This window comes from Notolepis coatsorum (genome assembly GCF_963971535.1).
Source record: "Notolepis coatsorum genome assembly, chromosome: 2".
Lineage (NCBI taxonomy): Eukaryota > Metazoa > Chordata > Actinopteri > Aulopiformes > Paralepididae > Notolepis > Notolepis coatsorum.
In genome coordinates, this window is record NC_140166.1 from 128,003,996 (window position 1) to 128,021,810 (window position 17,815).

The window sequence follows — 17,815 nt, forward strand, 5'->3', positions numbered from 1 at the left end:
TACATGGTTTAACAGAGCTGGTGTTATACATGGTTTAACAGAGCTGGTGTTATACATGGTTTAACAGAGCTGGTGTTATACATGGTTTAACAGAGCTGGTGTTATACGTGGTTTAACAGAGCTGGTGTTATACATGGTTTAACAGAGCTGGTGTTATACATGGTTTAACAGAGCTGGTGTTATACGTGGTTTAACAGAGCTGGTGTTATACGTGGTTTAACAGAGCTGGTATTATACATGGTTTAACAGAGCTGGTGTTATACGTGGTTTAACAGAGCTGGTGTTATACATGGTTTAACAGAGCTGGTGTTATACATGGTTTAACAGAGCTGGTGTTATACATGGTTTAACAGAGCTGGTGTTATACATGGTTTAACAGAGCTGGTGTTGTACATGGTTTAACAGAGCTGGTGTTATACATGGTTTAACAGAGCTGGTGTTATACATGGTTTAACAGAGCTGGTGTTATACATGGTTTAACAGAGCTGGTGTTATACATGGTTTAACAGAGCTGGTGTTATACATGGTTTAACAGAGCTGGTGTTATACATGGTTTAACAGAGCTGGTGTTATACATGGTTTAACAGAGCTGGTGTTATACATGGTTTAACAGAGCTGGTGTTATACATGGTTTAACAGAGCTGGTGTTATACATGGTTTAACAGAGCTGGTGTTATACATGGTTTAACAGAGCTGGTGTTATACGTGGTTTAACAGAGCTGGTGTTATACGTGGTTTAACAGAGCTGATGTTATACATGGTTTAACAGAGCTGGTGTTATACATGGTTTAACAGAGCTGGTGTTGTACATGGTTTAACAGAGCTGGTGTTATACATGGTTTAACAGAGCTGGTGTTGTACATGGTTTAACAGAGCTGGTGTTATACGTGGTTTAACAGAGCTGGTGTTATACGTGGTTTAACAGAGCTGGTGTTATACGTGGTTTAACAGAGCTGGTGTTATACGTGGTTTAACAGAGCTGGTGTTGTACATGGTTTAACAGAGCTGGTGTTGTACATGGTTTAACAGAGCTGGTATTATACGTGGTTTAACAGAGCTGGTGTTGTACATGGTTTAACAGAGCTGGTGTTATACATGGTTTAACAGAGCTGGTGTTATACATGGTTTAACAGAGCTGGTGTTATACATGGTTTAACAGAGCTGGTGTTATACATGGTTTAACAGAGCTGGTGTTATACATGGTTTAACAGAGCTGGTGTTATACGTGGTTTAACAGAGCTGGTGTTGTACATGGTTTAACAGAGCTGGTGTTGTACATGGTTTAACAGAGCTGGTGTTGTACATTGTTTAACAGAGCTGGTGTTATACATGGTTTAACAGAGCTGGTGTTATACGTGGTTTAACAGAGCTGGTGTTATACATGGTTTAACAGAGCTGGTGTTATACGTGGTTTAACAGAGCACTGCAGACTCTAGGAGCTGGTGGTTTTTCACATTGAATCACTGGCGGCTGAGGTGATGCACGCACGCACGCACGCACACACACACACACACACACACACACACACACACACACACACACGCTCAGTGTTGTGTATGGAGGGCCTTGGGGGGGGTGTAGCTGTCACCACCGGCCCCCGTCACCACTAGTCAAAAAGGCAATGAAGGGAGGAGAGGAGGAATGAAGGGAGCGAAAGGGAAGAAGGCTTTTGAAGAGTGAACCAACCGTCAGACCGGATTTAGATATACCTGTCAGCCTGTTTTTTATTTATTTTTTACTTCTCTTACTTTTCAAGGGCGCGGAGAGAAAGTACTTGGTAGTAGAGACTGTTCTCACCGTAGGTGAGCATTGTTGCAAGAATAGGAAGTACATGACCTATTTAACTGGCGCTGCTGTGATGGCTGCCTTTCTGATCGCTCCGACGAGACTGTGCTTTATTTTGTTAATTTTTATAGTATTAGGAGTTTTATTTGCACCAACTGTTGGTGCATTATATGTGTATGACCGTCAGTCAATCATTGACATTGGATTAAGAAAAACTTACCGTTTGGATTGCTCTCTGGATCGGATCGCTGAACAGCAGAAATGGCCCACCGAGATCCTTTGTTATGCCGGCCACGGACAACAACAAAAGCCGCCGCGAAGACGAGGAAAGAGAGCCGGGGTCCGGAACAGACTGAGGTCCAAACGACACAGAACCACATTGCCCAGCATATTGTTGGCCAATGTGCAATCGATAGGAAACAAATTGGACGACATCAGAGCAAGGATCCAATTCCAGAGGGACATTCGGGATTGTAACGTCCTCTGTTTCACAGAAACTTGGCTGAGTCCAGATGTCCCGAATCATGCAATAGAACCGGCAGACCACTTCTTCGTTCTACGGAAAGACCGGACGGCATTAGAGTCACTAAAGAAGAAAGGAGGCGGCATTGCCTTCATGATAAACACGGAGTGGTGCGATTTAGGCAACACAAAAGAAATGTCTAACCACTGCTCCCCAGACCTGGAGTTTATCACGATAAAATGTCGACCCTTCTTCCTCCCAAGAGAGTTAACGTCCATCATCCTCATCGGAGTGTACATTCCACCACACGCGAACACTGAGGTCGCACTTTCAAAACTTCACGACGAGGTAAACAAACTCCAGGCAGCTAACGTTGACGCGGCCATTTTGGTCTTGGGGGATTTCAACAGCGCGCGTCTTAAAAAGGTGCTGCCGAATTTCTATCAGCATGTGACCTGTCCCACCAGAGGCGAGAACATATTAGACCATGTATACTCGCAATTTAAGAATGGGTACAAGTCACAGGCTCTTAGTCCATTCGGTAAAAGCGATCACGCCGCAATTTTTCTTTTGCCTAAGTACAAACAGTGTCTCAAGCGAACGCCGGTGGTCTCGCGAGAGGTTAAGCGTTGGACCGTGACGTCAGTAGAGTCACTCCAAGCAGTGCTGGGAAGCACAGAATGGAGTGTACTCCGTGATAACACAGCCAATATTAACGAATACACCGAAACGGTGATTGACTATGTCTGTACTCAGGTAGAAGTAATAATCCCCACCACCAAAATTAATATCTACCCAAATCAAAAGCCCTGGGTAGACAAATCCGTCCGTGAGGCTCTGAAAGTGCGCACATCAGCATACAACACCGGGCTGGTGACAGGCAACATGGAAGAACACAAGATGGCAAGATACAACGTCAGGAGAGCAGTAATAGAGGCAAAACGGCGTTACAGGGATAAAGTTGAACTTCAGTTTGAACAGGCTGACTCTAGAGGCATGTGGCAGGGCCTCAGAACAATGACAGACTACAAAGGAACCCCCCTCAAACTGAACAGTGACATCTCCTTAGCAAATGATCTCAACTCCTTCTATGCGAGGTTTGAGGCTGTGAATAACAACACCAGCCTACAAACCACGGCAATGGGGGGGGGGGGGGTCTGCTGATGGAGACTCAGTGTTCAGGGTAACAGAGCATGAGGTGAGACGGATCTTTAAAAAAGTGGATATCAGGAAGGCAGCAGGACCGGACGGCATCCCCGGCCGCGTCCTAAAAGTCTGTGCCGACCAACTGGCCCCGGTTTTCACTGACATCTTCAACCTGTCCTTGGAACAGGCCGTCATCCCCACCTGTCTGAAGAAGTCCACCATCATCCCTGTACCCAAAAAATCTACGCCCGCTTGCCTCAACGACTACCGCCCTGTAGCCCTCACCTCCATAGCCATGAAGTGCTTTGAGAAGCTAGTGAAGGGCTACATCTGTTCCTCCCTCCCCATCAACCTGGACCCTCTGCAATTTGCATATCGCCCCAACAGGTCCACGGAGGACGCCATAGCCCATGTGCTGCACACAGCAGCATCACATCTGGACAAGAGGAAGGGGAACTATGTGAGAATGCTGTTCATCGACTACAGCTCAGCATTCAATACCATAGTCCCCTCCAAACTCATAGCCAAGCTCAGGGACCTGGGCTTGAACTATGACCTGTGCCAGTGGGTCCTGGACTTCCTGACGGGCAGACCCCAGGTGGTAAGAGCCGGCAACTGCACCTCCTCATCCATCACGCTCAACATAGGGGCCCCCCAGGGCTGTGTTCTGAGCCCCCTCCTCTACTCCCTGTACACACATGACTGCGTAGCACAGCGGAACAACAACACCATCATCAAATTTGCTGATGACACAGTAGTGGTGGGCCTGATCTCTGCCAACGACGAAAGGGCCTACCTGGAAGAGGTAGAGAACCTGTCACAGTGGTGTCAGGAGAACTGCCTCTCCCTGAACGTCAGCAAAACAAAAGAGATGATTGTGGACTTCAGGAGGTCGGGGGTCAAGGACTACAGCCCCCTCAGCATCGACGGGGCACCAGTTGAGAGAGTGAACAGTTTCAAGTACCTCGGAGCCCACATATCCGAGGACTTGTCATGGACCACACACATTGACAGTGTTGTGAAGAAGGCACGACAACGCCTCTACTTCCTCAGGCGCCTAAGGAAGTTCCAAGTCAGCCAGAAGATCCTTAGGAACTTCTACTCATGTACAATAGAGAGCATCCTGACCGGCAACATCACCTCCTGGTTTGGGAATAGCACTGCACAAGACCGTAGCAGACTACAAAGAGTGACACGTTCAGCCGAACGCACAATTAGAGGGGGGCTTCCCACCCTCCAGAACATTTACAACAAGCGGTGCAAGGGGAAGGCTAAGAGAATTATTAAGGACTCGAGCCACCCGAACAACTGCCTCTTTGAACTGCTGCCGTCAGGCAAGCGATACCGGAGTCTTATGGCGAGCACAGAAAGACTCAGAAGGAGCTTCTATCCCCAGGCCATCAGGCTGCTAAACGAACAATAATCGCTAAACGAACAATAATCACTATGCAACAACCATCAAATGCACACAGCACACACACCCACACGCACACACACACTCACTCAAACAAACAACACACTGCAGCACCCACTCTCCACACTTAGATCACACAAACACACTTACACTTTATATTTATTGATAAAGGATTTGCACTACAACTCGTACACCTACTGTGAATTGTACCTAAACTGCACCTCGTCCATTTATGCCTTGCACTATATAGTATTGTATATTAGTACACTGCACAGTATTGTATATTGTATGGTAACTACGTCTACGAACATTGTACATATGTCTAAACTGAACACTGTGACCTCTTTTTTTTCTTCTAATTTTTACTATGTCTTTATTTCATACTTATCTTGTCATGCACAGTCTCTGGAGCGCAACAGTAAGAAGCATTTTGTACAAAAGTATTCTGTACTTCTGTATGACAACTATTAAAGAAACTTGAAACTTGAAATGACCTGACCTTTTTTACTGAGTCGCTTCAACTAAAAAAGGAAGCAGAAAAACTAAAGTCACTATGCAGAGAATGAAATCGTCTTGTCGACTTTTCCCCACAAATCTGAACACGGTGTTCTTCGGCTTTTTGTCTGATCCTCTGCCTCACCAGCGCACCGGGACGGCGGTGTGCCATTTCTTATTACCATACCCCGGGAAATGGTTTGAGGCGGTTTATGAAGGCAGACCTCATTTTCTGCTTTGTCTAGAGTAGACGGAAAGCACACAGGACAGATGGTGTAAAGCAGGGGTAGGCAACCCTAGGCACGCGTATTATGTATGTCCAGCTAAATTGAAATAATAAACAAATAAAGGGTCTCAATTAAATATGTGGTAGTAAAAAAACCTGTGGGAGGATTTCAACAAGATAAATGCGACAACAGTGCAAAATATTTCACTATAATATTTCAAAGCAAAAAATAAAATAAAAAAATTATAAGCATTAAAAAAATTTAAAATAATTATTATAACTTTTTTTTTTTTTTTTGCTTTGAAATATTATAGTGAAATATTTTGCACTGTTGTCTCATTTATCTTGTTGAAATCCTCCCACAGGTTCTTTTTACTACCACATATTTAATTGAGACCCTTTATTTGTTTATTATTTCAATTTAGCTGGAAATACATTGCTACATCATTCAGTAACATTTGCAGAGCCTTATAACAAAAACATTAGTACGGTCACCATTGTGACCAGTGGGATTAATCAACACATTTTATTATTTATTTGTCTATTTCATTGAACATTGCATATGTTAAAAGCCATTTTTTTACTCAAAATGTGAGTATTACCAAGTCAATCTTAAAACAATGACAATAAACATAGTTTTAGTAGGTTGAAATAATGTGGTTGTGTACTTATTTTTCTGTTAACTTATTATGGATTGAAAACTGAAAACCTTAATGCACAGTAACTGAACTCAATATTTTTAAGTTCTGGTAACTTATTATTATAATTTTTTTTACAGTGTAGTCTTGCGATCAATCAAAACTTATTTACACGATATACCTCACATTCACCCTCCATTCACATCCCGGTGTTCTCCTGGTGTTCTCCATTAGGCCTGTAGGTGGAGCTATGACAGCCCACGTACAGTACACACACCGATGGTGTGTGATGTGTCCAAAAATGAATGGGCAAATGTGAGTGAAATGGTCTCTCCATGGAGAAGGGTACGGGTCTCTCTCTGCCTTAGCCGTGAAAGAGACTGGGCCAATGCTTCTCTTCCTTTGAGGGGAGGTGCCGAAATCTCCGGCACGGGGAACAAGCGACATATTCTGTCGCTTTCCAGTTTAGTTTAAGCATAGCCTCTTTTCTCCATTTTTTGTAGCAGCGTGAGCTGCTGTCGTCCTCGTGGGAACAGGGTGCGATAAAAAGCTTGGAGCTGCAGGTCTCGAAAGCTACCTGGGTAGCTTTGAATCAAAAAGTCAAGTTAGACCGCGCTCACAAAGTCTGACACTGGGTGCTGAAATCCCGTAGAATTAAGTAATTAAGAAAGCAGGAAGCCGGACCAGCACTCTCAGATTCAATATTTCAAGCTGTTTGTTTGCATTGCACCCCCCCCCCCCCCCCCCCCCCCCCCAACTCAGATTTAGGGTTGATACAGCCATCATAATAATATTGTTAATAATAACTATAACAATAATGATGTAATAATGTATAAATTATCATTAAAAATACCTGATTATGAGAACAAAAAATTACGATGCATGGAATATTGTTGGGCACACTAGTTACAACTATATTTCAAACAGGCACTCCATGTCAAACAGGTTGCTGACCCCTGGTGTAAAGGAACACAATATTAATGTCCAATATGTTTTGTCCTTTTCCTCGCCGTCATACAGCGGTCTGTGCTGCTGTTCGGTTTGTAACGATACATATGCTGTAGAATTTTAAATCAAATGATCTTACTGTTCTATATAATATACACACATACGTACATATACAATATATATATATATAAGTATATATATAATATGGAGGCAATTTATACTTTAATGGACAGCACAGTATAGAGAGAGAGGGAGAGAGAGAGAGAGAACATGGTTGAGGGGAGATGACATGCAACATGGGTCCCAGGCTAGATTCAAACCCAGGTCGTTGTTATCACATGGCATGGTTCGGTATGGTGTGCTTAACCAGCACGCCCTCTCTTATTCTGTGGTATTGGCATTTTAATTCTGGTTTGTATTGGAAAACATTAATGGCGTTTTAAGAACATTTCAATTGAAAGCTCTCTCTCTCTCTCTCTCTCTCTCTCTCTCTCTCTCTCTCTCTCTCTCTCTCTCTCTCTCTCTCTCTCTCTCTCTCTCTCTCTCTCTCTCTCTCTCTCTCTCTCTCCCCCCCCCCCCTTCTACCTACCTCTCCACCCACCCCTCCATCATCCTGCAGCCCTACCTGAAGAGCTGGTCCCAGGACCTGGGCAGCCCCATCCTCTCTGTGGACTACTCCCTGGCCCCTGAGGCCCCCTTCCCCCGGGCGCTGGAGGAGTGCTTCTACGCCTACTGCTGGGCCCTCAAGAACCCCCACCTGCTGGGTACCTACTGCTGCCTCACACAGGGGCGTTCCCCCCACTGTATAGATTCTGTTCATTGAGATGAAGGAAGTCGGGTAACAGGGTTTAAAGTAGGGATGTCCGATATTATCGGCCGATATCGGCAGTAAAATGTGATATCGGAAAATATCGGTAAAAAAATCATTTTTTTTTTTTTTTTTTTTTATAAATAAACATTTATTTAACCTTTATTTACCCAGGCAAGCAAGTAGGAACCAATTCTTATTTTATTTATTGTCAAAAGTATGCATGTTGGTTTAATTCAATAACAAGAGATATGTAATGTTAATTTTTACTTTTTTAATGATCATATTTTGCACAGATAATGCTTACATTTAGAAAGACTTTTGAATGCATCCAGTGAAATTATTAATTACCTGAAATTATTCAGTTTTTTGGGGGGGAAACCCTGCATATATCAGTATCGGTTGATATCGGTATCGGAAATTAAGAGTTGGACAATATCGGAATATCGGTATCGGTAAAAAAGCCAATATCGAGCATCCCTAGTTTAAAGCCACAATCCGGGATTTCCTTTACTTGTGCGTGACCATACATACATAGACGTACGTTCTTGAAGACTTTGGTTTGTAGATGGAGAATAGGATATTAGTCCAGTGTGTAAACCTGTGTATTGATCTGCCTGTTTGGCTCTGTTGACAAGAACTACAAGTCAACTAGAATGAAAGCATGTTTTTAATTTGAGTGGTTGGGCTATCCATTTATTTTACATTCGGGTCACTTATTAGGCCTTTTTTTAAAGTAGGGAATATACTTTAAAGTAGGGAAGATAAGATATTCCTTTATTGATCCCCTTGGGGAAATTCAGGTGTCATAGCAGTATCGGGGGGGGTTGGGGGGGTACAGTTAATGGTAATAGTAGAAGACATAAATATAGGCAATCAAATGATAGTACAGATAAAAATAAGCAGTGTAAACAATATATTTAACTCTGAATATAAGCACATGAGCAAGTATGCAGAGGTGCAGAGGAGGGTCTGTATACAGTCAGTTATATTATGTTACAATAAATATGGTTAATAACACTTAGAATCTGAATATATACTATGAGTAAATAAAGTATACAGTATACACGGGTGCAGTATACATAAGGTACCCTAACTGGCATGATATACGTTATACGGTAAGTTATACGTTGTAGTCTGTGCAGTTTAGGTGTCAAGAGTCACACACTTAGTGATCAGACATTCCTAGTAATAGCCATACGTAAAAGTGAAAACGGCCCTATACAAAAAAATTACAGGACTGTTTTAATCGGTTATAATTAATACACTTGAATCAAAGTAGTGGTTTTAATGCATCGATTATATTTTATGTCCCCCGGCAGACTGTGCTTGTGACACAGACTCATAATTTAATTTAGAGCACCAGGAGATGATTTGTTGATACTGGAGTGACTCACCCACCATTATTCCATGTTGATGACGGTACATAATGGCTGAAGAAGGCCGTGTCTCCCTAACTAACTTCATCATCACCTCCCCCATCTCCTCTCCCTCTCCCTCTCCCTCTCTCCCTCTCCCTCTCCCTCTCCCTCTCCCTCTCCCTCTCCCTCTCCCTCTCCCTCTCCCTCTCCCTCTCTCTCTCTCTCTCTCTCTCCCCCTCCCCCTCTCCCTCTCGCTCTCTCTCTCTCTCTCTCTCTCTCTCTCTCTCTCTCTCTCTCCCCCCCCCCCCCCCAGGATGGACCGGAGAGAGGGTGTGCCTGGCTGGCGACAGCGCGGGCGGCAACCTGAGCGTGTCCACGTCGATGCGTGCCGCTGCTCACGGCGTGCGCATGCCAGACGGCATCGTGGCGGCCTACCCGGCCATCCTGCTCACCGCCTACGCCTCGCCCTCCCGCCTGCTCACACTCATGGACCCCCTCCTGCCGCTCAGCGTGCTCACCAGGTGTCTCGGAGCCTATGCAGGTAGGTGTGTGTGTGTGTGTGTGAAGTTAGAACAGTGGCCCCATTCACTTCACATTGGTTGTGTAGGGGCGGGCGATATGGCCTAAAATCTATATCACTGTATATTTAGAAATATGGACGGTAACGGTATATATCATGGTATGTTTGTTTTTCTTATAATAATAATAATAATAATAATAATAATAATACAGAAAATAGATTGTGGTTTTCAAAAGGGTTCAGAATGTTGGACCCCTAGCCCTATTTCCTACTTACCAATGATGTTGTTGATCAGTGTAGTCCCTTCTCATCACAATCCATGCTGTTCTTCATACTGGACACCTGCTGTTCTGTAAGTCAATGGGGCCACTGTCCATTCTATACAAGTGAAATAATCTGCTGAAACCTACTCTACAGTGCACCGAAAGCAAAGCAGTTTGCTTTTTTAACACTTTAATCGCCGGAAACGCCGAAACTCGTCATTGCCCGCCATGCTCATTCTGCCGAAGACGCCGTAACACGTCTTTGATATCAATATTTCAAAAATCTGTGATCGAAATCATATTTCTCCTCTGGGGACCTGAGATATACTGCTGAGCTCCACTCAACTCTCTAACGGTTCAAGAGCGCCATCTGGTGGCCGATCGGCAGATCGCCCAACAGGAAGTCATGTGGATGACGTGGTGCTCATCCATATTCGGTCCGGGCACTCGCTATCGTTAGCGGGACTCCAGCTCGACACACTGGACAGCGATCAGTTGCCAATAACTCGACAAACAACATGATTTGGACGTATAAACTATTATACAACCTGGAGATGGATCGGGTATTTCGACATCCCATAATAGAAAAAATTCTATTCCACGCTCATCCCCCAACGGCGCGAGGAAGCTACGGTGAGTTTCAGCGTTATTTTCTAATGTCTGCTATACTAACTGCTCTGATGATCATATGACCCATACTAGATGAATGATATAACGTTGCCCACGGAATTATAAACGACCCCCCGCCCATCCGGTCAACATCAGATCATGCGTAGTAACTTCTAGAAGTACCTCCAGTTGACATTTTTTATCTGGCACCGATCGCTACCAAACTGTATTTGATCATCAATATAATGCATTTGGGGCTATAAATCAAGTTCTGGAGAAAGCTGCATAAAACGATAAAAACACTTATACTTTAGACCGTATTTTAGTATGAATATGTGAATGAAAAAGTATAACGTTGCTACACCCTGAACAATAGATATAGGACATTGAATGGGCCATAGTAATGTCAATTTAGCAATACAATTAAAAAAGTTATAGCCCTGCAAAGAAGGGGAACTTCTCCATAGACAAATAGAGCTGGCTAGGGATGGTAAATTATGAATTTAACCATGGCGATCAATGTGTTAAGTGCTTCTTACACTATATTGCTGTATATTTATAAATATGGCCGGTAACGGTATATATCATGGTATGTTTGTTTTTCTTATAATAATAATACAGAAAATGCTTTAGGAGAAGTACGACTCTGCGACGGTAACAATTTATTCTGCACACACACACATGAGAGAGGGAGAATGGCTTATGACTTAATGATTTTAGAATATTTCAGCTAATGAAGTGATATTTATTATCATCAACACTCCAGTTCGTTTTTATAGAGTAACATTTGGCTACTTAAAATCATTGAACGTAGAGAGACCGAGACAGAGGGAGCCAGAGGAAGAGAGAGAAGGGTATCGGCCTCAGCAGCCCCTCCCATTCCTCAGCTCGCTAATGTGAAACTAACTTTACTACTTTGCTCCACTATGAGCAGCTCCAGGATTAGTTTAACTGTTTTGGGACCAGCTTAGTTGACGTTAGCAGCTAACGTTAGTTTGGGTCATTGAACATGGAATTTGTAATGTTCTTCCACCACTTGCTTTTTTTGTCACACTGGAAATGACTCGGCTAGCGATGTCTGTGTTGTGGTTTTTCATTTAGTACCACCTGTGTCTGCATTAGGGATGCACCGAAATTTCGGCCACCGAAAGTTTTCGGCCGAAAATGACCAAAAATTACCTTTTCGGCTTTCGGCCGAAAGAGTTTTTTCACCGAAAATATATCACAGAAACAGAAACAACCTCTGTAACCTAACGCGTGTTGTTGTGATGATGTCATCAAAACGTGGCTTCAGTCATTACATGCGCGCTGTTTCTATGTAAACTCAGCGCGCAACGCGTCCAATAAATGCGTCTTTAACACTATGATCGCCGTGAATGAGTTTTCACGTCATTCCGAGCCATGCTCATTCTGCCGAAGACGCCGTAACTCGTCTTTGATGTCAATATTTCAAAAATCTGTCATCGAAATCATATTTCCTTTCCGGAGCCCTGAGACACACTGCTGATCTCCTCTCAACTCTCTAGCGGTTCAAGAGCGCCATCTGGTGGCCGATCGGCAGATCGCCAACCGGATATTAACCTTTGAACCGGTAGTGCTCATCCATATGTGGTCCGGCCACTCGCTATCGTTAGAGAGACTCCGTCTTGATACAGTGAACATCGATCGGTGCAAATAACTCGAAAAAACAACATGATTTGGACGTATATACTATTATACAACCTGGAAATGGATCGGGCATTTCTACATCCCATAATAGAAAAAATTCTGTTCCACGCTCATCTGCCAGCGGCGCGAGGAAGCCACGGTAAGATTCAGCGTTATATTCTAGCGTGTTCTTTACTAACTGCTCTGATGAACATACTGTATGACCCACTCTGGATGAATCATCTAACGCTGCCCACGGAATTATAAACGATCCCCCGCCCATCCGGTCATCATCAGATGATACGTAGAAACTTCTAGAAGCACGTCCATTTGAAATTTTTTATCTCGCACAGATTCCTACCAAACTGTATTTGATCATCAATATAATGCATTTAGGGCTATAAATCACGTTCTGAAGAAAGCTGCAGAAAACGATAAAAACATACTTATACTTTAGACCATATTTTAGTATGAATATGTGAATGAAAAAGTGTAATGTTGCTACACCCTGAACAATACATATAGGACATTGAATGGGCCATAATAATGGCAATTTAGCAATAGAATTTAAAAAGTTATAGCCCTGCAAAGAAGGGGAACTTCTCCATAGACAAATAGAGCTGGCGAGGGATGGTAAATTATGAATTTAACCCATGGCGATTAAAGTGTTAACATGCTTTATATCCTTATTTACTATATGCCCGTCATGGTTAACTTAAGAGGGGGGGATTGTGTTTCTCACATTGATGCTGTCGGTCGTTGATAATATAATCTGAAGAGCATTATTATTATTATCATTCTCGAGAATACACGTCGCGCGTCTACTGTGCCAAAGTCAAGAGAGCTCATTCATCTGCGGACTAGAAAGGTGCGCTCAGTAGAGCACAGATGTCCGCCACTTGACTTGGAATTAATGTACTGTATGCATTCAGAAGTGCTGAATAAATGTTTTATGGACCCATAATAGTTATTATTTATTATTTAAGTTAAGTTTTGCCATAATCATATATTTTTCCATAATCGGGTAGCTGAACAACATTGGTAAAAAAAAAATCTATTCTATGAATAATTTTCGGCCTTTCGGCATTCGGTTTTCGGCCAACTGTTTCCTATTTTCGGTATCGGTTTTGGCCAAGAATTTCCCATTCGGTGCATCCCTAGTCTGCATGCATCTGGCAACAACTCTTGCTTGACATTGCTCGCAGATAATAGTTTTAATAAACTCAAACCACGTCCAGATGATGGACAAAGCACCTTTATTTTGAACAAATTATTCTTGTGTGCAGCCAGATGGAGAGGAAACTGGTATCTATCTTGTCTCTCTCTGGAGAAGATGGTAATTAAGCTAATTTCCCAAAATGTTGGTGTGTTCTTTTAAAACGTGTGTCATAGGATGTTTGATAATGTCATGGAAATCAGTGTTTGTTGAGAGACCATGAATGTCGACCGTCCACATGTGAAACCAAGCTAGTTTTCCTGGCATCGCATTGGCACTATTCTGTTGACTGCCATGATATAGGAGGAAAGGCCCTTTCTCTCTCTCTCCATTGCAAGTTCAGTGGTATAGATGTTTCACTCTCTCTCCGTAAGGAGGGAGTGATGGACGTATAGGAAATCAATTGACCTATCTAAAACCCTGCCCTCTTTTCTTGATCCTCCAATCACAACTGTTGCTTCCCTCTGACAAACAAAGGGAAGCAACAGTTGTGATTGGACCACCAAGACACGTTGTCATGTAGTTCACCGATCCTGCGTTCTACTTTCCCTTCATACACTGTCCTCTTTTTCCTCTTCCCCCTCCACTCACTCACTCACTCACTCCACTCACTCACTCACTCACTCACTCACTCACTCCACTCACTCACTCACTCACTCACTCACTCACTCACTCACTCACCCCCCCCCCCCCCCTCCCCTCCCAGGCAGCGAGCCCCAGGAGGAGAAGCAGGTGGGCAGAGTGAGCGCTCTGGGCTCGGTGAGGCGAGACACGGCCCTGCTGCTGCGAGACATCCGGCAGGGAGCCTCCAACTGGATCCACTCTCTGCTGGACTCCAACAAGGCCTCCGCCAACACAGACTCCGCCTCCCCCTCCGCCAACACAGACTCCGCCTCCCCCTCCGCCAACACAGACTCTGCCAACACAGACTCCGCCTCCGCCAACACAGACTCCGCCTCCCCCTCCGCCAACACAGACTCCGCCTCCCCCTCCGCCAACACAGACTCCGCCAACACAGACTCCGCCAACAGAGACTCCGCCTCCACCAACACAGACTCCGCCTCCCCCTCCGCCAACACAGACTCTCCTTCCGCCAACACAGACTCCGCCAACAGAGACTCCGCCTCCCCCTCCACCAACACAGACTCCGCCTCCCCCTCCGCCAACAGACACTCCGCCTCCACCTCCGCCAACACAGACTCCGCCTCCCCCTCCGCCAACACAGACTCCGCCTCCCCCTCCGCCAACACAGACTCACCACCCGCAGTGGCAACATTGGAACTAGGAGCCACTGGTATGCGAGCTCTGTGTTTGGGTGGGTGGGTTCGTGGGGGGGGGTATATTGTATTAGTGTCTGTTACTAAGGGGCAGGGGGTGGATTTCAGAAGGCTTTTTTTTTTTTAGGGGGTATTTGTTCAAAGTTTCATGGTGGGAGACTCAGTCCAGGTTAGTGTGTGTTCCAGAGTGTTCCTTATGGCAACGTGTGTTTTATTAGCCGAGAACACTAATTGCCACACAAAGTTCATTTACCCCCATATGGCAGCTCATTGAAACGGATCCCCTTTATTCACCGTCTAAACCGCCCAATTATCCCGGCGTGCCGCCTTGTTGCGTAACCACCCCTGTAGCTCCGCCATCCATATCAATTCACCTCCTCGACTCTGGAGCGGCGCTGTGACACTAATTGTTAATTGTGGCCACTGTAGTGCTCTTGACTGGTCCACACCCACCCTGCTACCCCTGCCGCTGCAGGCCCAGATTAATGACGGTGTCGTTGGTGGATGTACATTATTAAAAGACCGTTCATTATTAAAGAGCGAGAGCTTTCTCTTTTGAGGGGAGACCAGCCGTGATGTCTCCTAGAGCTGTGTTGTGACGGCTGGGGGGGGGGGTTCCTGGACGGTGTCACCATGACAACGCATTTTGAAATGTCCCGCCCCCTTTTCCTCTCCCCCCTCCGCTTCCTGTTACATTTTTGCAATTGCATTTTAGGCTTTTAGCTGATGCTTTTGTACCCGGAGTGACTTGTAACAATAAGGGCAAACGCTAGAATGAGTGAACTCTGTCTGTGTATATCACCATAGTTCCTTTTAGCCTGATGATGAACAATAAATATATTCTCTCTTTGTCCTCCGGCCGTCAGTGGGGCTGAAGTGAACTTTAAGTGGCCGTTTCATCCTTCATTCCCTATTCAGTGCATGTGGTAACTTTTACTCTTTAATGACCCGTCTGTTTGTCTGTCTCAAATGTGCTTTTCTATCTCTATCTCTCTCTCTGCTCTCTTCTCCCTTTTTCTCTCTCACTCCTCTTCTCTCTTTCTCCTATCCTCTTCTCTCTCTCCTCTCTCTTTATCTCTCTCTACTCTCTCTCCTCTCTATCTCTCCTCTTCTCTCTCTTTCTCTCTCCTCTCTCTCCCTCTCTCTCCCTCTCCCTCTCTTTCTCTCCCTCTCTCTCTCTTTCTCTCCCTCTCTCTCTCTCTCTCTCTCTCTCTCTCTCTCCTCTTCTCTCTCCTCCCCCTCTCTCTCTCTCTCTCTCTCTCTCTCTCTCTCTCTCTCTCTCGCTCTCTCTCTCGCTCTCTCTCTCGCTCTCTCGCTCTCTCTCTCTCAGTCAGGAAGAGTGTATCGGAGGCGTGTATCACCTCTCCCCACTCTGACCCTCCCGTGGCCCTGCAGTCCACACACTTCTCCACCAAGAGGCGGTCTCTCAAGAGCAAGACGTGTCTGGACCTGGGGGCCCACCACCGGCACACCCCGTCCCCGCTGCTGCCCGAGTGCACTGTACGTCACGCCGTGGCATAACCGCGTCACTGGAATTATGATCCTATCGCCTCACATGGTCTTTTTATTAGACGTGAAGCATCTCTATGACCGGCAGGGTCGCCTGCATACTTTCCCCAAGGTGGTTGTCCTTCCACGTTCGGTTTGCGTGGCCTGATTGGCCACTGACGCTTCTCTCAGCGCCCAATCGTGTTAGCCCTACTATCGCCTAACTCGCTACCGCCGTGCACAATATACTAAAACTAACTATCGCCTAACTCGCTACTCGCTACCGCCTCGCTACCGCCGTGCACAATATACTATTTATATTGATGTGATGCCGATTGATATGAACAGCGCGTTACATTAATATAGAGAGATGAAAGCAATACGTTATTTATATTGATGTGATATCGATTGATATGAATAGCGCGTTACGTTAATATAGAGAGATGAAAACAATACGTTATAGATGTGATGTCGATTGATATGAATAGCGCGTTACGTTAATATAGAGAGATGAAAACAATACGAGTAAATGGGCTACGTTAATATAGAGCGATGAAAACAATACGAGGAAATGGGCTACGTTAATATAGAGCGATGAAAACAATACGAGAAAATGGGCTACGTTAATATAGAGAGATGAAAACAATACGAGGAAATGGGCTGTGGAACTGAAGGACTTGGGCTGTGGAACTGAAAGCTAGGAGTAACGCGATTGGGCGCTGAGAGAAGCGTCAGTGGCCAATCAGGCCGCGCAAACCGAACGCGGAAGCACAACCACCTTGGGGAAAGTATTCACGCGGCAGGGTCACTAACTCACTTAGTTGTTCGGTCACTCACTCATGCACAGTTAGCCGCTCTGCCCCCTAGTGTCAGTCCACAAGCATGTCATAGTCTCTATGAAAACACGATGGATACAATTTGTTCCAAGTTTGTCACAACACAGAAAAATTTGTTATTAACCACCCAGCCAAATTTGAATGATTGAAAAATAAGCAGTATTATCTCACTCTGAAAAGCTGGGGGCGCGTGCTGAAACATGTCTCTTTTTCTCTCTCTCACATGCTCTTCTCTCTCTCCTCTCTCCATATCTTTCTCTCTCTGTCTCGATTTACAAGCAATTCACCTCAGTGAAACAATGCTACATGTGGCTGATGACATTCCAGTGTGTTTTAATGTTCTAATCCCCACAATTCAGTGCTACATAATTCAGTCTGTTCACATGTTTTCAGCAATTCTATTCCAACATGTGTGTTTAGAAACAAATCTCTGGATTTCCTTTACACAGACTTTAACTATGAACAGCTGGCTAGCTACAGAAATATGTAATCAGGCCTTCTAGACCAGGTCAATCCATGTGACAATACTTCATCTATGACACAGTGAACTTGTTAGTGTTATTACGAGGGTGCATGTCTCTTGTACTACACCGATTGGTACCAAGAAATATTCATATCAATAAGGTTTGAATCTCGGATCATCAACATTACATAGAATAGGACCCCCACTAACCT

The 17,815-nt window shown here is 44.6% G+C and overlaps 1 protein-coding gene across 2 annotated transcripts in view; it reads left to right on the plus strand.

Annotated features, from left to right (window-relative positions):
* lipeb (lipase, hormone-sensitive b) overlaps positions 1-17,815 on the plus strand; it is a gene marked incomplete at its 3' end in the record, with an annotated part of 133,143 nt that overhangs the window by 105,698 nt on the left and 9,630 nt on the right. For both annotated transcript variants that reach the window (XM_084307333.1, XM_084307334.1), the window contains 4 exons: positions 7,735-7,879; positions 9,598-9,825; positions 14,246-14,833; positions 16,147-16,316. In XM_084307333.1, coding sequence (XP_084163459.1) covers positions 7,735-7,879; positions 9,598-9,825; positions 14,246-14,833; positions 16,147-16,316 — 1,131 coding nt within the window. The remainder of the gene's footprint in view (positions 1-7,734; positions 7,880-9,597; positions 9,826-14,245; positions 14,834-16,146; positions 16,317-17,815) is intronic.